The 20,848-nt window shown below is 42.0% G+C and overlaps 1 protein-coding gene across 2 annotated transcripts in view; it reads right to left on the bottom strand.

Annotated features, from left to right (window-relative positions):
- Positions 1 to 632: 632 nt before the first annotated feature.
- Positions 633 to 20,848, bottom strand: part of CARS1 (cysteinyl-tRNA synthetase 1) — a 61,221-nt gene continuing 41,005 nt past the window's right edge. For both annotated transcript variants that reach the window (XM_084855526.1, XM_084855533.1), the window contains 8 exons: positions 17,711 to 17,900; positions 14,859 to 14,927; positions 13,360 to 13,441; positions 8,587 to 8,667; positions 6,366 to 6,433; positions 5,902 to 5,961; positions 4,859 to 4,942; positions 633 to 3,459 (listed from right to left, as the gene is read on the bottom strand). In XM_084855526.1, coding sequence (XP_084711652.1) covers positions 3,325 to 3,459; positions 4,859 to 4,942; positions 5,902 to 5,961; positions 6,366 to 6,433; positions 8,587 to 8,667; positions 13,360 to 13,441; positions 14,859 to 14,927; positions 17,711 to 17,900 — 769 coding nt within the window. In that variant the 3' untranslated portion in view covers positions 633 to 3,324. The remainder of the gene's footprint in view (positions 3,460 to 4,858; positions 4,943 to 5,901; positions 5,962 to 6,365; positions 6,434 to 8,586; positions 8,668 to 13,359; positions 13,442 to 14,858; positions 14,928 to 17,710; positions 17,901 to 20,848) is intronic.

Below are 20,848 nucleotides of genomic sequence, written 5' to 3'. Positions count from 1 at the left end.
ATTTTGGAGGTCACCAGGTTGAGAGAAGGCTGCTCAAAAGATCCCTGCCCGCTCCTGCCAATTCCATCTCTTGATTGCAACAACAAAAGGAAGGTGATGGTAAAATACATTGAACAGATTTCTGCTGGCAAGAATGATCATGTATTAGAATTTTAGAACTTAACATTAGGGGATTCCACGAAACTCCATGTTTTGAATGCAGAGGCAGCAATTGTCAGTTGCTGTCAACAGTAATTTGATACTCCATTCACACTACGTTATATTAGATGCTGCCAAGAGGCTCAAGCCCAGCAGAATGTCCTTGTTAGAGAAAAATGAACAGAGCTTTCTTGCTTTAAAACAACACACACACACACACGTACGTGCCCTTCCCCACCTCCTCCCAGGCATGCTTTTTTAGTGATCAGCTCTCAGGAAAGATGCTGGTCCTTATAAGCTCCTAAAAAGAAAAACAAAGCCCAAGTAAAGAAAGGACATGACATTTGTGGCATGCCTCTAGAGGAAAGGTGAATTGAGGCAGGTGTGTTCCTAGGCTTATAGTTCAGTAAGTAAATGTTAATAGAAGCATTGGGTTATCTAATATTTAAGAATGGTAAGGACTCCTCCTATTGAGCATTACCAGTGGGCATCATGGCTAATCATTTTATTAGGGTCATAGAATATTTTTTCAAAAACAGTATCTAGTTTAATCCCTCAAGATGGGACCAACCACTCCAGTTAAAGACCCAGGTATCTGGAAGGAACTGTGCTGATAAATGTGTGTGCGGGTGTATTGTTGTACTCCGGGAATGTTACCTCAATAGTTATGGCCAACCATTGCTCAGAGAACAGCCTAAGAGGGGGGAAATTGGGTGTATAATATGCCAAAGACAGACCACATCTTAGCCTCTATGAACAATTTTATCCTTAACTGAAATCTAAAAAACAAGATTTTCCCATGCCTGACTTACAGGTTTTGCGCTGTGCATGCTGCACCTTTTCAGTTATGCTCCCGATTTTTTAAATACGTTATGGATTGTTTCCAGTCACTTTGAGCCCTTTGCAGCTTTAATTGGGCAAAAGGTGTCAAACTTATAGCTCCAGACAAGTATTATGTATTTTTGGCTATTTGGCTTTTTTATAAAATTAAGAGAGCAATCCTATGGTTCCTGGGTGAGCATCCCCAGGTCTGTCCCCTCCAAGGTCTGAGACAGCACTCTGACCTTGGAAGGGCGAGACGGAAATCCAACCCCCAGACCTCTCTCATTTGTAGGTGGTGTAGAAAGAAGTAGGCTGGCTGCTTCTCCAAGGACAGAAAAGTGACCTTGGAGGAAGAAAGGGGGTGTTCTGGTGGGTGGGGAGGGGAGGAGGCCAGAGTACAAATTGACCTGAGCCTCCTCCAGCATCCTTTCCTCCCTCTCTGAAGCGCCCTCACTAGACGGACTGAAAAGCCTGTCTAGCAAAAATACAGGCATCAGAGGGCGGCAGGGCATAGGAATCTCAGAAGCCCTTGAGATCAGGGGCTTCTGAGCAGTGAGGGCACAGTCAATAGGATTGTGCCCTAAGGTGTTTTTCAGTGAAAGCTACTCATTACAGATGGCTATTGTGGCTAATAATTTAACCAGCATCATAGGCTGTCCAAAAAAAAGGCTACCTTTTGTTTATTCATTCTAGATGGTAATAATCACCCCCTTTTCAGTCCCCTAGACTAGGTGAATTACATGATTTGGGGGGAGGGGTGGGAAGAGAACATGTAATTCCTATATTTGTTTTGACCAACGTATAGCTGAATAACCTTCTTCGTGCTGTTTCTTCAGAGCCTGTAGCAAATTACAGTGAAGAATAAGAATGCTTCATGGGTGACAGAGAAACATGAGCAGGACTGACACAGGTTCCAAGGACACGATGTGAACAATCTGACCTAGAGCTAGTGAAGATATTACTTCCTGCTTATTTAGTTATTATTACAAAGCATTAGAACAGTTTTCCCCAAACTGGTGCCCTCCAGACATTTTGGACTTCAACTCCCATCAGCCCCAGCTAGCATGGCCAATGGCCAAAACTGCTGGGAATTGTAGTCAAACAACATCTGGAGGGCACCAGATTGGGGGAGGCTGTATTACAATATACATATGCCAACTTAAGATGAAGCTAGACACCTCTTAATGGAGGGACAACAGAAATAATGGCCATGATAAACATAAAACTTCCATGACACAAATGAATGCTATATAGAGATGCCAGCCAGAAGATCTCTGGAAAATCTGGGAATTCGTAAGAGTTGAGTTTGTTCCATTAAATTTTACATAATTAGGATTTCAGTGTGACCAAACTTTCTGTGCACTGCATATATAGTAGTAATTTATTCTGTACGGACCATAGGTCATAACAAAATGAGAACTGAACATTACACAGATTCAAGAGTTATAGACAAACATCAATGCATGCATATGCTAGCCCCTATGCATTTAATAAAAATACAATTTCTGGAGTAATACTTATGGTTCTTCCTGTAGGAAAATGAGTTACTTGCCCTTCTTTAGATCTCCTAGTTTCTATCTGGTGTCATATTTTACTAATCTATAACACCTGGAAAGGAATGCTATGCTGATCATTACAAATTCCTCTAGGTTTTCCAAAAGCTGTGGCAGCAATCTGAAGCACACTTACTAAACAGTAAGTCCAACTGAACTCAGTGGGACTGACTTCTGAGTAAACATGCCTAAGATTGGGCTGCACAATAGACAAGAAAACCACCTGAATGACTGACAATACAGAGGGCCAGTTTGCACAATCGAGCAGCCCACCATGGCTTATTTAAGCCATGGCAGACTGCGGTGTGTGTATAGGCACCCATTTTAAATATTCAAGCCACAACTGTGACTTCTTGTGTCATCCAAATCTGGCAGGAATGGGTTGTGCGAGGGTTAAACAACGCTTGGGTTATGTGAGGGTTGTTTAGCCCTCACACAATCCCCCCTGCTGGGTTTGGAAGACATGATAGGCCGCAGTCATGGATTGAATATGCAAAAGCTGTCCAGCACACCCCATAATCCATCCTGGTTTATTTAAGCCACATTAATGGCTTATCCGAACCAGGTCAGTACGTCCTTAGAGAGGTAGCAATTCTCTGTTATTCTGACTTGTCTCACATAAAAGTATTACATGGATCTTGCTGAAGCAAGAAAACTTTTATTGATTTTTCAAACTAGATGATATATTTAGCTCATTTATTTTTAGTTTCACACACTGTGGAAAGTCAAAGGCTGGTAAAAACTCATTACCCCCACAAAGGTTATCCAGGTGATGTGTTTATTTAAAAAGCGTATTGTCCAAGTTTTGTTCTCAGTTTGCAACTCCATTCTGAACCATTTGCAGAAATTCTTTGTACAGTTTTTCTTGTGCTTCATAGAGTTTCTTTAGTTTCTTCATCTGACCTTTGCTGAGTTCTTTGCCTTCTGTATCATGGGTTGGAAGTCCCTGAAAACATTAATTCAGTATTTTAAAACCATGTCATCCCAGTGTTTTTGTTTGCTTGTACTGCAGTGATGCAACTGTATTATCTCTTTTCACCAGTATTAGGCATTATCAATTGGAAAAGCAGAAAACTGAGTCCTGTTGCTTATCTATTCTAGACCAATCAACCACATTTGCAACTCTGAAAAGATTCTGAAAACAAAAGAAAAAGCAATTTCTACACCAATCTGGGAAATAACTGATAAGACTTTGAGACTGGACTTCTCACTTTAGGTGAAAGCTACGTGAGTTGTTCCAATGACAGAACTACTTCTGAGAGTGGAACCAAGACGGGGGTGATTCCCCTTCCCCCATACAGACCCCCAGGATGCCCCAAAGTCTCCTCAGGGGGTTGGAGGGCCTTCTGGAGCAGATTATCAGGGGGCTACAGAAGCAGGGGAGAAAGTCCTGTCACACGAATAGACACTGGATTCTGCTCTTTATTTACAAGCACTCTGCCCTTTGGGAATTAACATTCCCACCCTCCCAGGTGGGAGTAGTAGGAATGACAGGCTCATCTACCCCATCATTTCCTTTGCGTGCATAGCGCACTATAGCAAAGAATCCTCAGAGAAATGGACAATGTGCCAAATATTACATATTATGAAAAGGACCTAGAACAAAAGATTTACAGGCTTCAGTGCTTTGGAGAGTTGTTTGGGAGTAAATCCCATTGTATTCAGTGGGGTTTACTGCTGCATAAATATGCATAGTGGGATGTAGAGTTAGTATAGCATAGCAGCTATGAGGCTGAGCAATGGCTCAGGAACTTCCTGGTTCAAATCTTGCCTCTGTTGTGAACTTACTGGCTGGGTTCTGACAACACAATAACCCACACTCAGGGGTTGAGTATGCTTTGAGTGTGGATTGTCACTGAACCGTGAGTTATCATGTTGTCTGAACCCAACCATGCTAACCATGGTTTGTTAACCACGAACAACCCGCGGTTCACAACCCAACACCAAATCATGGGTTCTTTTCGGGGTTGATTTGTGGTTAACAAACAATAGTTTATTAGCGTGGCTGGATTCAGATAACACAATAACCCACATTTCAATAACAACCTGTACCCACCCCTTGATTGTGGGTTATGTTGTCTGAACCTAGTGACAAGGTGGCTGTCACCAAGTCACTCTTTCTTAGCCTTCGTCCTCGCATCTGAAATATGGGGAATAATAATATACTGACTTACCTTAATGGTTGTTGTAAGGATTACAATTAGGTAATGCATGTAAGCTTGAAATATTATTATTATTATACCATTTATATTATTATTTGTTATTATATAATTATTAGATTGTGCTAGCAGTTTCCCCATGATCCTTAAAATACAATAGGTAAGAAAAATCCCAGTGATTCTTACATTCTCATCAAATTTGGAATACTTGTCATGTTCTGATTTAAACATTTCTCCTGGTGGGATTTTCATTTTCACCAGTTTTGCTGCCTGTAACATAAAATAAACATATCTCTGGAATTAATACAGTCAAAATTTCCATAACATTTTCCAGTTGCTCAACTAGAGCGTATAGTGCTTAATCTGATTAGTTATGGATAAAACCAAAACTTTTCCTGAAAGTACATTTAGGCTGACACTTCAGAAAGTTCAGACAGCCACAGATATTTAAGACTAAAAGATCCAAGTGCGTCAGAAAAGCACAGCAGCCTTTGGATTTTAAACTGGCGGGTTCCGAAGACAACATCATCTTCAAAATTTCCAGGGTCTTTGTTTTACTGACATCTCCTTTGGAAACAATATTCTTCCTGTTTCTTTCTGCCCATTCACATTCCTTGGGAGACGTACATGCAAGCCCTCTACTTCTCAAGGATGTTCTCCCAGTGTAGTTTTGCCATGAGCTTAACACACGTAGAGGCAAGACTATAGAGGGGTATATAATGGCTATTGCCTCTACTCTTTTGCTAACTTTGCACCACCACTAACCTCAGAGATTCAGGTTATTTTTTTTTAGTAGTTTGGATTCAGTCATTTATTAAGGTAGAATGAAATAACATAGATTGGGTAGAAGAAAAATGGCAAACAATAATAGTTATGATGCTGTCTTAAGACTTTGATGCTGTTAAGATTAGACTGCTGCACTTTCATCAGCATCACAAGCACAGTTCATGTTCCATTTATGTTAGTTAGAAAGATGTTACTTAGGATTGTTTTGACCATTACATCATTGGACAAGAACACAAAGGTTGGCACTCTGTTACTTAGGAGAATGTCCTAGAAAGGCAGAGCTGCGCAGTTCCCTCTGTCAATTTGGCCTTTCCTTGCAACTCATATAACAAAGAATAAAGTGACATTATGGGCTGAAGATAGTATGTCCTTCCTTGGCTGACATCACAACTGTTTACACCAGCCACTGAAAGTGTATGCTTTTAAACTATTTGGTTATTTACCTCCTGTTCTTGTTTCTTTCTAGCTGCTTCTTCTTTCTTCCTTTTTTTCTCTTCTTCAATCTAATGAAAATAAATTTGAAAAACATGATTACTACTTAAAAATATAAAATTAAATCACTATGCATTATATTAGTAAGTCACCTACACCTATGTTTTATACTTCAAGATTCTAAAATTAAGCTATTAGCTCTACACAATTATCTCCAGAGCAACTGGGCTTTGGAATTTTATGTGAATGGAACTTTTGAGGGAATTATAGCCACCAGCTCAACACATTCCTCATGTCTATGTATGTCCCAATGCTAATCATAATGCCGTATAAATGTTTATGTGTATTAATGAAACAGTAGTAAACTCAAGATATATGTGAGAAGACACTGCTACATTAAGAGAGTGGACAATGATTTTAATCTAAATAAATAAAATGCAACTACATATATAGCTAAAGAAGAGAAATGTAGAACCTTTTTCTTTTCTTCTCTTTCTTTTAGCAAGGTGTCTCTGTCCACTAGCTTGACCACAGTTGGGAGTCCTGGGGGAGGAAAACACAGCATAAAAAGGACTAAATGTTGAAATGTGTCACTACTTTTGTACATGTAGCCCAATACTATATATAAAGAAAAGTAGTAAATGGGCAGTCCAAACACTTCATACAATCCTATTACTGGAAATCTGGGTAGTGCAGGCTGGGCTTCAGACCTATTGCTTTTCCTTAAAGGAAGGTGTTCTGCTGCAGCTATCCAGCTTTCATACCTGAGAAGGCTAATAAAGATAACCAGAACAGAGCCAAGTTTCTTGTAAGAATATTATCTCAAATTGAGCCAGAAAGGGTAGAACAGCTTGCCCTTCCAACCATCATCATTCTAGTACATTTTTAGTGCCAATGTTGCGAATAATATTCAAAGCAGTATAGCCATGGTAGGACAGATTTGTCAGCCTAAGTCACCCATTTGGTGGAAGCATAGTTATCCCAAAGAAACCGTACAAGGCCAGGGTTCCAAGACCTAGTTTCTGTGAGCTACTGATGCTTCAATCACATGACAGACATGGAGGAGCAGTGGTCCAAAACACCGCAAAATGGTTTTAAAAGAAAATAATTTAATGATCAACGAAGTAGCAATACTTTGTAAAGTAGCAGGTTACTTTATTCCTTTTAATATATACAATTTTAAACATTTTCTTGAAATTACGTGTGTGTGTGTGTGTGTGTGATGAAATTATCTCTGCTACATATATAGTTGACAGATTGTAATCTTGTATTTTTGTTTAGCATTTTTATTTTTTATTTAAATATTTGTATTATATTTATAGCCCACTTTTTTTTCCTCCAAGGAATCCAAGCTGGTTTACATAATTGTAGTTACTGTTATAAGCCAATTTGAAGCTGTTCAGGGCAAAAGGCAGTATAAATGAATGAATCAAATAAAAGCATTCCATTAAATTGGTGATAAAAAATAGTATCACATTTGCAGGGGCGTGATTATTTCCTGCACTGGAACTCATGCATGGAGGGCTCCGAGAATACCTACTCTGAGGATGGCTGGATGGGATATAGGAGTAGGGTGGCCAGATGCAAAAGAGGACAGGGCTCTCGCGCCTTTAATAGTTGTGCAGAAGAGGGAATTTCAATAGCTGTACCTATAGTTGTGCAAGCTACACCTGCTAAAATTCTCTAATCGGGCCACCCTATACAGGAGGCACACATGTGCTTCCCATAATCTATGATGCCTGTGCACTCCAACTGCACACACACCACATGGGGAGGGGAAACACAACTCTGTTATGCCTTATTGTGTTCTCTTCCCTGCACAGGTGCAATGCCTGCATGTGAAGGATTGTGCCCTAGTTTTGTAGTTGCTATTTTAATCAAAATCCTCTCTTCTGAAATGGGACTCAGAGCTGGCAGCAGCAATGTAAAGAACCTATATTAATCTCTTGGGCCACAACACTGCACGCAGTCCTGGACATGTGAGTCCCAAAGGTAATGCATAACTCTATGTGGGAATAGAGCCTTGATTAGGGCAACAGCTTACATTGAATATTTTTAAATAATAAACTGGTGTGTTTGCATGTGTATGTAACTCTTGCATCAAGTCTGGCTGGAAGCTAAGTTGAAACATCCTTAAATCTTATCGATTTCAATTTGGTGGAATTTGAAAATGTCTGCTTTTTGCCCATCAAAATTAACAGCACACTGCTGAATAAAGACAGAATCCAGTTAAACTTTACTAGGTGAATAATCTGAGGAACAATCAGTGTTACAGTTTCTACTATTAGTGGGTTAAATTCAGCGTCTTGTGAGCGGACTTCCCAAAATCTGCAGCACAGGGTCTGTTCCACCTTCTGCTTCTCGAAATCTGCAGCACAGGGTCTGTTCTACTGGTGGACGGAAGCATTGGCTCCAACCCATTATTTGCTGTTATTTCTATTTCACATCCCAATCCAAACTATATTTACTTGGAAGAAAATGTGACTGATCCAATTGAAACTTTCTAACTTCTACATAAATGTGCTTACCACTGCAACCTTAAGTGGCCAAGATACTTGACAAGCCTGATTCATTTCACAACCACACCTTAAGGCACATCATTAGTGTTCCATTTTATCAATGCGAGACCGCAGCCAGGAGATCCTGACTTAGCTAAACCAAACCTAGGACACATATTGTATTTACTACTTAATTACCTTCATGGTCTTCAAATCGAACTCCATGCTCAGGAAGGACGTCATCTCGAAGACAATCGCAAAGCTGCAGAACTTCAAACACTGCAATTACATTGAAAAAAACTGAAATGGCTAACATCAATTTCAATGAAATTTCTCCCTTCCATTAGTCAGCTAGGCATTTTATGAACAGTGGAGACCATCTTTTAATATACCATGGGGCAAAGGGGTTGCTGCCTCCCTTTTGAATAAAGGCCCCTAATGGCCTCCCCAAATTTTACTGTTATTTAAAAAAGAGAATATCATGACTGCTATCTTGCTTCTCAGAAGGCACAGCCAACTGGAGATGTGAAAAAGATACCCAGCTTAAAAAAATTACTTCATTGTTACCTGTACTATGTATGAAGTAAAGAATGAGCTTATGAGTGAACAACTTGCAGTGTGCCAGAAGCTGAGAAAAGAAATGAAGGTAAGGCTATCTGGAGCTGCCTTGTACTGGATCAGTCCTTGTAATCCAGTGTTGCGACCTTCTCTGACTGGCAGCAGTTTTCTCAGCTCTCAGCACAAAGGTCTTGCACAACCCAGCTACCCAAGATCCTGAACCGGAGGTGTGAGCAACCAAACCTAGGAACCTACACGTGCAGTTATACCATGTGCAGCCTAATCCTAAGTGGAAGCAGACCTTCCTGTTTCTAATGAGACAGTAAAGCTGCCATCCTAATCACAATGACTACGAAGAATGTCGCTTGGAACATAGTGGGACATACCTCTGAGTAAATACGTATAATTGGACTTACTTCTGAGTAAACCTATGCTATTAGATATGTTTAAGATTGCACCATTGATGGATTGCAGTCCATTAACCCATAATAAGATATTCATACAAACTGGGCCCTTACCCAGCACTTTTTCCTCCCATATGGGAAGGAATTCATTTAGTGGACCTACTAACGTAAAATACAGTCATTTAATATCTGTTTGTTTGCCTCCAACTTAGGTATCTTCATCCTTAGTAGTTTAATAAAACCTAATGAATTCAATCAAAAGATCAGAATTCCTTAAAAAAAAAATCTGAAAAGTATTGACAGGAACAGGTGAAGAAAAGCTGGGCATGCTCTGCGAGGTTGGTATTCTCTGCAGTTGCTCTGCACTGATTCCTTCCTGAGTTATAAATATTCACTCGTCTAAAACTATGAATAATTAAACTTTAGCAGCCAGGAGGGGAAATCCTTCTAGACAGAGCAGAATGAGAGATGTGTATACAAAAACATTATTGGGGGGGGGGAGAGACTATTATCCACAGTATTATATTTTCGGAAGAGTTAATGTCATGTCCTCCTGAAGTACTTCAGGACTTGTGTGTGACAACAGTGCATTTTCAGAGGGACACTAGCAAAGCTTTCAAGTGATAATAGCAAACAATCCAGAGAACAGCATGTGCCAAATCCACAGAAAAAGCCGGAACTGGAGGTGTATCTGTTTCAGCACAGTACCCCCCTCCAAATGCACTGCCAGATACAAGGGTTTTGCAAATTTCAAAAGCCATTAGTGCTGCAAAGCAGAGAGAGGTAAGATACCAAAACAAATTTGAAAAACAACACCCAGATTGCATGCTATCTTCGCATGTGCATAAATGGGTTGGATGAATTGCAGCCAACCTATTTATGAGGTGACTAAAGTGAGATTTCTAAACGCACATTTATTGGAAGCTGCTTTTGCTCAAGTGAGCTAATGCAACCAAAGGGTTCAAGGACCAAACTCATAATTTGCAGTTCCTTGTCTCTAAGCTAGATGCTAAAAACCCACTGAAATTTCCTGGCAAGGTTTCATTAGTAATAATTTATTTTCAATGTACAACTATCCAACTTTCTTTGGGTACTTTTCTTCCACTGTGTGTTATCACTAGAACATTCAAATAGTAAACCAACTCCCTGCTAAGAATGGCCGATGTTGCTCTCAGGGTTTCCAGTATCTGTTTTTCTTGTACAATGGATAAAAGAACTTTTATTTGTACAGCATTTTAATATCCCACAATTAAGGCCCTTCTGGTCAAAAAGCAAGAGAACTTGGTCAACAAAGTTTAAATGAGCACTTTGTTGTAACTAATTCTCTTGGGGAAAAAAGTTTCCTGCATATAAATAATAAGGCTATACACAATGCCTACAAGCAAAAAGAGAAAGAAGTTGCACCCTCTTTGCTCAGAGTTTTATGGGAAGTAGTAATGCATGCGGCTTAGAGCCCTTTGTCTTGATATGACACCTCAGCCATATAAATATGCTTCACAGCAACAGAATCACATATGCTAAGTATATGTTCAAAACCCCTCAAAACCCCTCACAAATACAACCAGTGGTAAGGGAACACACTGGTTCCTTTCTTTCTTCAGAAACATGCCTCTAGCTGAGTAAAACTGGGGGAAGATAACTCCAGACACCCAGGCTTAAAGTTCTTACTATGCAATAAGAAGAAATTTTCCATATTTTTTCGAAAGAACAAATATCATGGGTATTTGTCTGTCAAAATACAGAAGATTCTTAACTGGGATCACCATGGAATAGGGCTTAAAATTATTCACACCCGGAAGCATAAAATAAAGGCCAATGTCCACCTACATCTCTTTAAAGCGGGGGGGGGGGGGGCATTTTTCAGCCAAGGGCCGAATTGGCCCTGGGCATGGACACTGAAGGCTGCATGCCAGCAGTGAGTGGATATCACTTATGACATGCACCACCCCAACTATTTTCACACACACACACACCCTTCCCAGACTGCCCCCTCCTCTGCTGATCCATGCAGATCAGCTGAGGGGCATTTTCATTCCTATGATAGTGTGCTGGGCGAGGAGGTTTCCTTCCTAGTGCACCATGATGGAGATTTATTTATTTCAAGTACTTTTATAGTGCTCCTCAGCCAAAAGTCTACAAGAGCAACTTACATATAATCAATTAAACAAGACAGTCCTTGTCCGCAGGCTTGCAATCTAAAAGACATGACACACAAGGAAAAAGGAACAGGGAGGGAAGAAGAAAAAATAATTCTTTTAGCAGGGCTGGTGGAATGGCTCTACCCTCAGGACAGCCTGCTGGAATGGCTACTGGTGGTAATATTTGAGAGAGGAGAAGCCTTCATGTACCACCGTAATGGCAGCAAGCGACAAGGATCTAAACAGCCTCTTGTTGAGGGTGAAAGTGGAGAGTGCAAAAGCTGGTTTGAAACTCAACATTAAAAAACTAAGATCATGGCATCTGGCCCCATGACTTCCTGGCATATAGAAGGGGAAGAAATGGAAGCAGTGACAGATTTTATTTTCTTGGGCTCCAAGATCACCGCAGACGGTGACTGTAGCCATGAAATTAAAAGACGCTTGCTCCTTGGGAGGAAAGCTACGGCAAACCTAGACAGCATAGTAAGAAGCAGGGACATCACCTTGCCGACAAAGAGTTGTATAATCAAAGCTATGGTTTTCCCAGTAGCAACGTATGGCTGTGAGAGCTGGACTATAAGGAAGGCCGAGTGCCGAAGAATTGATGCTTTCGAACTGTGGTGCTGGAGAAGACTCTTACGAGTCCCCTGGACTGCAAGGAAGTCAAATCAGTCAATCCTAAAGGAACTCAACCCTGACTGATCATTGGAAGGACAGATACTGAAGCTGAAGCTCAAATATTTTGGCCACCTAATGCGAAGAGAAAACTCCCTGGAAAAGACCCTGATGCTGGGAAAGATTGAAGGCAAAAGGAGAAGGGGATGGCAGAGGATGAGATGGCTAGATAGCATCACTGATGCAATGAATATGAATTTCAGCATACTCCGGGAGAGAGCAGAGAACAGGAAGGCCTGGCATGCTATGGTCCATGGGGTCATGAAGAGTCCGGACACGACTTAACGACTGAACAACAACAAAAAGCTTTCATGAGAGAGGTCTTCAGCACGGCTGGTGGAATGGCCCTGCTCTCCCTGTGATCTTCCTCAGGACAGCCTGCTGGAATGGCTGCTGGTGTGACAGTTGAGGGACAAGAAGCCTTCATGAAATTGGGTAACCTCTGATCTTCAGCTGATCTGTCTGGTCAGCTGAGGAGCCGGCTCTCAACTGAGCTACCAGCTTGAGGTGAAACATGAGAGGGAAAGGTGAAACGTGAGTTGGAAAGGTGACAGGAGAGCAAATCTGACTGAGCCACAGCCTTGAGGAGTGCTCCTTGATACTGCGGCTCACACAGGGGCCACTCTTCCACCCTCTTTCCCTTCTCTGATAGGATGGGTCTTTGGAGACTTTCACTGGTGATTTTGCAAACTCCCCCTCTTCCTCCTGCAGCTCACATACTGTACTGGAGGGTCCCACAATGCTCTGGAACAGCTTTCAGGGGAAAAGGGGGCGAAGGAGGAATAGGTGAAAATCACCTCTCCCGAACTCCAGCGAGAGCATCCTGTAGGCAGAGTTCTGCTCAAAGGAACTCTAAATCCAACTCAACATATATACATAGATATTCACATACATATACACAATCACAAAAAGTAATTCTAAACACATCTTACTGAAGTCCTTAAAGATTTCAGGATTGGAGGGTAAAACCAAAAAGTAAAACCTGAGGTAAATGCAGACTGTACTCTCTGAAACCTCCCTAGCTTTTGGCTGCAAGATCTCTGGAGAGCGTGCAAGTATGTGTATGTGCATTTTGAGTGAGTGAGTGAACCAGTGAGGTGTGTGCAGGAGCATTACAGTACAAATAAAACATTAATTTAAGAAGATCACACATTTCTGTAGATTTCTATTTATAATAAATATAAACTTAACTGTACCTTTCTTTTCTCTGGCAATTTGCCTTACACCTTCTCTGAACTCAGACAAAACCTGTAGATATGGCATTACTGTAGATTCAAGCTGCAGAACAAAATATTTTGTCAACTCATTGAGTTTTAAATAATTTCCTTTCACAATTTCTTCATCTCTTCTCTTCCAACGCTCTACATCTACATGGCTTTCTCGTACAGTGGTAAGAACAAATTAGTGAAGGGAACCCTGTGATGCTTCAACAACCTTTACAGTGCAGATGGGGATGGGTAAGGGAAGGCCATCAGGCCAAAGAACTCTGACGCAGGGAGGACAGGGAACCATTTTAATATTTCATTCCACTTACTCCCCTGCTCCCTGGAAAGGACAGATACTGACCCAGTTTGCGCAACACACCAGGCTCATTGGGGGTTGTTTAACCCACGATGAGCTGTAGCGCATACCAGGTGACACTTAGACTGGGCCAGAACCGTACATTCAATCTTAAGGAGTGCCTCCAGCAACACCAGGGATGCCACTCAATGAGATAAGCCTTGGAAGGCCTTCTGTCTCTCCCATCAGCCAGGACAGCTAGGCTGGTGAGGCCTAGGTAGAGAGCCCCCACTTTGTGGAATTCTCTCCCTAGTGACCTCCGCCATGCCCCCTCTTTGATGAGCTTCTGCTGGGCTTTGAAAACCTGGCTGTTCAGGCAGGCATTTGGGGTGGGTTAGGGTTTTTTAGAGCAATGTTATTTGATCAGTTGATTATGTACATTCGTTGTATTTTGTGCTGTTATTTGTATTGTACGCCACCTACAGTGGCCAGGTAGCCAGCCAGATGGGTGGCTAATAAATCTAATAAATAATAAAATAATTGAATATGCAACCCCTGATTGGGGGGGTTGCCATGTCATGCAAACGCAGCCAACATGGGTTATTTGAGGGTTAAACAACTCTTGGATAACCCTACTACAAACCCCAGATGAGCCTGGCTTGTTGTGCAAACCGGTTCATTATCAGAATGGATATCACTATGGAAGCCCCTCTTGATCCCCAAAACAACATGTGTCAGTTGCCAGTGGATGTGAGGTACCACCCACTGTAGAATTTTAGAGAAAGTGGACAAAGCTGGATTTCATTTTTGATGTTGCAGTGCCCTTCTGATAATATCCCTAGTGTACCCAAAATTAGTGCATTTGTTGCTGCTGCTCTGATTCAATATTTGCATCTGTCTATACTTCCAGTGAAGTGTTTGTTTTAGCAAGGTTTTTAAAAGATAATAAAATATGGCCTTACCATAACCATACTACAGAGTAATTTCCTAGAAACCCAAAAAGAGTCCCAACAGCAAAAGTCTGCTCTCACATCTAAAGACAACTGGAGTAGTTCTGTGGATTCAGTTACATTTAATTGGCAATTACATGTTCACAATAGCACATAACTGGGCTTTGCTTCATCATGTAATCTAATCTTTCTAAAAGCCATGAACAGAACTGAAACTGTCACAGTGCATTTTTCCTTCTGCTTACATTTAGGTTTGGGCCATTTCCTCCAACTGGGAAGCCAATTGCATCATCACTTTCTATAGCACCAAAGACCTATGCAAAAGAAACATATACAAACTTAAATATACACAAATGTTCACACGTACCAGCAGGTATTTTAACGTTGCTAGAAATTCCAGCTAGAAATTCCACCTAGAAGGATGTGAACAAAACTTGAGTCATCCTGCTCATTTTTCCTGCACCAGGAAGGTAATTTCCAATTTAATACTAAAATCTGAATCCAGAGTTCCTGCTGGAGTAAAGGGGGGAGGGGCATGATTTGTGCCAATTCCTCCCTCCCTCTGCAGCCCACTCTAATTCCTGAAAAGCTGCTCTCCAGAACAGTGTGGGAGGTGGCACTGAGCGTTGCAGGGAAAAGGAGGAATTGATGAAAATTGGCTCCCCCCTTTTTTCCCCTTCCCCCAGGAGCCTCTCCTGGATCTTATTTCACTCTGGGTCCAGCCTTAAGAAAATCTGGAGGAACAAATGCACCATATAGCACAGATGAAATGTGCTGATACTATGATTCATGTCACACTTTTTCTTGAATGCACTAGTACAGAGTGGGTACCCTCCTCTTAAAAACATTAGTGGAGAAGTATCAGCAGAATGACATTCCTCAGACTTATAAGTCATGGGAAGACAACTCCACATATCTGAGGGAAAGTAAGAAGCAAACCTATAACTCTAGACATGTGTCTGATGAGCTTTCTTCCTAAGCAACTTAATACTGCAGCTTAATAATAACATTATTATTATCATCATCCTGCCTTTTTCCCAATACTAGGACACAAGGCGGCTTTACAACATTAAAACCGATACAGTTAAAATATATGAATAGAAATATACAAAAGTTTAAAATATAATTAAATCATCAATAATACTGAAATTGTAGAAAATATCAGAATTTTAAAAACAATAGCAATATGAACAATAGTGCCAATCCATCATATTCTCACAGGTCCAGACTATCCCCAAAGGCCTGCTGGAACAAAAAAGTTTTTGCCTGCCTGCGGAAACATACCAAGGAGGGTGACACTCTTGCCTCCCTGGGAAGGGAGTTCCAGAGCCTTGGGCCAGCCACCGAGAAGGCCCTGTCCCATGTTCCCACTATGTGAGCCTGTGATAGTGGCAGGACTGCGAGAAGGCCCTCCTCTGAAGATTTCAGGGCACGAGCAGGCTCATCGGGGAGAATACGGTCTTTCAGAAAACCTGGACCCGAGCCGCATAGGGCTTTATAGGTCATGACCAGCACTGTGAATTGTGCCCGGAAACAGACTGGAAGCCAGTGAAACCATTTTAGCAGAGGAGTTGTATACTCCTTGTAGCCAGCCCCAGTCAACAGTCTGGCAGCAGCTCTTTGAACCAGCTGAAGTTTCCGAACACTCTTCGGAGGCAGCCCCACGTACAGTGCATTACAGTAATCCAAACGGGATGTAACTAAGGCATGTGTCACTGTGGCCAAGTCAGACATCTCAAGGAATGGGTGCAGTTGGCACACTAGCTTTAACTGTGCAAATGTACTCCTGGCCACCACTGAAACCTGGGCATCCAGGCTCAGGGCCAATGGCCAGGGAGTCGAACAGGAGTCCCCTAGCACCACCTTCTGGGTCCACCCCTCCAAGAAGGAATGGAGCCACTGTAAAACAGTGCCTCCAAGTCCCATCCCAGCGAGGCAGCCCAGAAGGATACCATGGGTGAAGGTATCAAAAGCCTCTGAGAGGTCCAGCAGAACCAACAGGGAGACACTCCCCCTGTCTAGTTCCCGGCGTAGATCATCCACCATGGCGACCAAAGCTGTTTCTGTCCATAACCGGGTCTGAAACCAGTTTGAAATGGATCTAGATAATCTGTCTCATCCAGGAATCTCTGGAGTTGGGAGGCCACCACGCACTCCAATATCTTGCCTAAAAATGGAATATTGGAGACTGGCTGATAATTATCCAATATGGAGGGGTTCAGGGAGGGCTTTTCCAACAAAGGTCTCACCACCGCCTCCTTCAGGCAGGCTGGAACTCTGGCTTGACCAAGGGAGGCATTAACCACTCCCCTTACCCACCCGGCCAGTCCACCTCTGGCTGCTTTTATGAGCCAGGAAGGGCAAGGATCTAGAACACATGTGGTGGCTCTCACCTCTCCCAGGATCCTGCCCACATCCTCAGGCTGTATAAACTGAAAAGTATCCAACAACACTGGACAAGCAGGGGCCAAAGTCACATCCACTGGATCTGTATCAACTATAGCATCCAAGTCAGAGTGGATCCGAGCGATTTTGTCTGCAAACTGCTGAGCAATTGTTCACAGCGGGCTGTTGAGAGGTTTAAATTCTCCTCTTGTGGGCTGGTGTGTAAAAGACCCCTTACCACTGGAAACAGCTCTGCTGGATGGCTCTTTGCAGACGCAATAGTGGCAGAAAAAGATTTGTGTCTACAGCCCTGGTCATTTCTCCATTCCAGAGATCAACCAGGGCTGTGACAGAATCGCCTGCCGAGGCAACAGGAAAATCCCCAAGAGCCGTTATTTAATCATGTGAGCCCCATCTGCAGAAGCTGAAGTGCTACAGCTCAGACCCTCGTCAGTGAGTACTTAGACCCACAAGAATCTTTACTACTGAACTTTCATAGGTAAGGCTAGTGTCTGCGATGGGCCAGAGTTATTGTCAGAAATTACTGGGGAGAGCAAGTAGAGCATGGTTTCCTAGAAGCACAGGGTACTACAACAATTTCATTATATCTGCATAGCAGCACTAGAGAATCCTGAAGGGCCATGTCCGTTTCCAGAAAACAGCAGAAAATGACACATGCAACTCTTCGAAAGCTTTGATCAAAATCCCATACCTTGAACATCTGTGTAAGATAAATGCTTATATTTTCTAGCAGCATTCTATTTGGCATCTGCCTGGCTGTCTTCTTTGCAGCAATGTAGGAATTACATTGACTGACTAGCGACCGCACCTCTTCCAACACTGTGCGCGTATCGATGTTGTCACACAACGCTTCATGGACTGCTACCATCTTGTCATAAAAACTAGCCAAGAAAAAAAGGAAAGAGGAAAAAACTGTTATTTATGCCATCCCTAAACCATTTGAGTCAAACACCTATTTGGGTCTTCCATGAAGAAAAGGAAGCTAGAAGCATCTTCCAAAAGAATCTCACTAAACTAGGTGAATGGGCATTAAAATGGAAAACGTTGTTCAATGGCCTGGTTTACATGTAACAGTAACCCAGAGTAAGGGTTGAGTATCGGTTATTGTTGAATTATGGGTTGTTGTATTGTGTGAACCCAGCTGCTCTAACAAGCCACGAACAGTCTAGAGTTCACAACCCAACAACGGATCATTGGTTCTCCTCATGGGTTGTTCATGATTAATAAACCATGGTTTGTTAGCGTGGCTGGGTTCACACAACACAACAATCCATGATTCAACAACAACCCACGATTCAGTAACAACCCATACTCTGGGTTGTCATGTTGTGTGAATGATTAACCATAAACAACCCAGGAAGAGAACCCATGGTTTGTTGTTAGATTATAAACTCTGCATTGTTTATGGTTAACAACCCATAGTTAAACCACAGTGCAGGGTTTGCACATAATGACAACCCAAAATTCAACAACCCATGATTCAACTCATACTCAACCTGTACTCTGGGTTGTTGTTACATGTGAACCAGGTCAAGGTAAGCAAGTGTAAGGTGATGCACATTGGGGCAAAAAAAATTCCTAACTTCACATATAATTGATGAGGTCTGAGCTAGCAGTGACAAATCAAGAAAGGGATCTTTGCGTTATAGTGGATAGTTCAATAAAAGTGCCTACACAGTGTGCTGCTGCTTTAAGAAAGGTAAATTCCATGTTGGGAATCGTAAAACTGCTAATATCATAATGTTTTGATATGCGACCATGCTTGGAATACTGCGTACAGTTCAGATCGCTACACCTCAAAATGGATATGGTAGAGCTGAAAAAGGTGCAGAAAAGGGCAACCAAAATGATCAGGGTGCTGGAGCAACTCCCCTATGAGGAAAGGTTGCAACATTTGGGGTGATTTAGTTTTTCTTTTAAAAAAAAAAGGCAAGTAAAGGAGGGCAAGACAGTGCTGTATAAAATTATGCACGGTGTGGAGAACATGGATAGAAATAAGTTTTTCTCCCTCTCACGTAGTACTATCCAGTACTACGTGATACTGGGATCTATCCAGTATAGATAGATCTATATCTATCCAGATCTATCTATATCTGGGATCTATCCAGTGAAGCTGAATGGTGGGAGATTCAGGACAGACAAAAGGAAGTACTTTTTTACACGGTGCATAATTAAATGATGGAATTCGCTACTAACAGATGATGTGATGGGCATTGAAAGGAGGAAAGAGTTATCAATGGCTACTACACATGGTGTCCATAGCCTCTGAATACCTGTCACCTGGGAAAAACAGTGGGAGTGGGTATTGCCCCTCCTGTCTTGCTAAGAGTCATCTGGTTCACCACTGTGGGAAACAGGCCTTTGCTATGAGGCATTAAGGCTCTTTCTTTTGGTTCTTACATTTTGTTTGCTAAGGTCAAAAGTGAAAGGACCAGCACTGAGAGAGAGAGACCCAACCACACACTCATCCTGGGCTCCTGAACTTGAGAAAGCATTGATCCCATCTTGTAATTCATATTCTATTTTAATATAAGAACACTCTTATTAAGCAAAAATATAATTATGTGTTTCAGTATATAATAAATACATTCCATTTGTCTAGCAAAAACATTCATGATGTATGTACAAGATCAGTCTGCCAATAACAGAACATTAGATATAACAGACCGGGCAGAACATAGGCACTTGGTCTAAAGTTTTAGTGGTCACCACACCCACACACCAAAGTGTTGCTCATACTCATAATGATCTGCCGTAGCAATTCCTGCTGCTGAACATGAAGTAGAAAGAAAAGTATACTGGCAGAGGCATTCTAAAGCTGTGAAAGCATTTTATTTTATTTATTTATTTCATTTCATTTCTATACCGCCCAATAGCCGAAGCTCTCTGGGCAGTTCACAAAAATTAAATCCAAACAACACACGATAAAACAATTTAAAATATACAGAACATTAAAACCACAATATAACAATACAACCACAATAAAATTTAGCAGCAGTGCAGAAGTTTAAAATACAGATTTAAAACAGCAAAGATAAAAATTTAGAAGGCTGAAATGCTAAAATGCCTGGGAAAATAAAAAGGTCTTCACCTGGTGCCGAAAGGAATACAATGTAGGCGCCAGGCGAACCTCACTAGGGAGCTCATTCCAGAGCCGGGGTGCCACAGAAGAAAAAGCCCTCCTCCTAGTAGCCACCCGCCTCACTTCCTTTGGCAGGGGCTCACGGAGAAGGGCCGCTGATGATGATCTTAAGGTCCGGGCAGGCACATATGGGAGGAGGTGATCCTTCAGGTAACCTGGCCCCAAGCCGTTAAGGGCTTTGAATGTTAACACCAGCACTTTGAATCGGGCCCGGAAATGGACTGGCAGCCAGTGCAGCTGGAAAAGTACTGGCGTAATATGAGCTCGCAGGGCAGTCCCTGTTAACAATCTTGCTGCCCTATTTTGGACCAGCTGAAGTTTCCAGACCGTTTTCAAAGGCAGCCCCACGTATAACGCATTGCAGTAATCCAGATGAGAAGTTATCAGAGCATGGATAACTGTAGCAAGGCTATCTCTGTCCAGATAAGGGCGTAGTTGGTATACCAGCCTAAGCTGATAAAAAGTGCTCCATGCCACTGAGTTCACCTGTGCCTCAAGTGACAGTTCTGGATCCAACAGCACCCCCAAACTACGAACCTGATCCTTTAGGGGGAGTGCAACCTCCTCCAGAACAGGTTGAATATCACCTAGCCGGGCAAACGAACCACCCACTAACAGTACCTCCGTCTTGTCTGGATTGAGTTTCAGTTTATTAGCCCTCACACTGGAAATCTTACTTTTGTTTTT

This window comes from Heloderma suspectum, chromosome 1, assembly GCF_057233095.1.
Source record: "Heloderma suspectum isolate Gila_16-S chromosome 1, 16-S_ref, whole genome shotgun sequence".
Classification (NCBI taxonomy): Eukaryota; Metazoa; Chordata; class Lepidosauria; order Squamata; family Helodermatidae; genus Heloderma; species Heloderma suspectum.
Note: the sequence above shows the minus strand (reverse complement) of the source record. Positions and strands in the feature narration are given on the sequence as shown.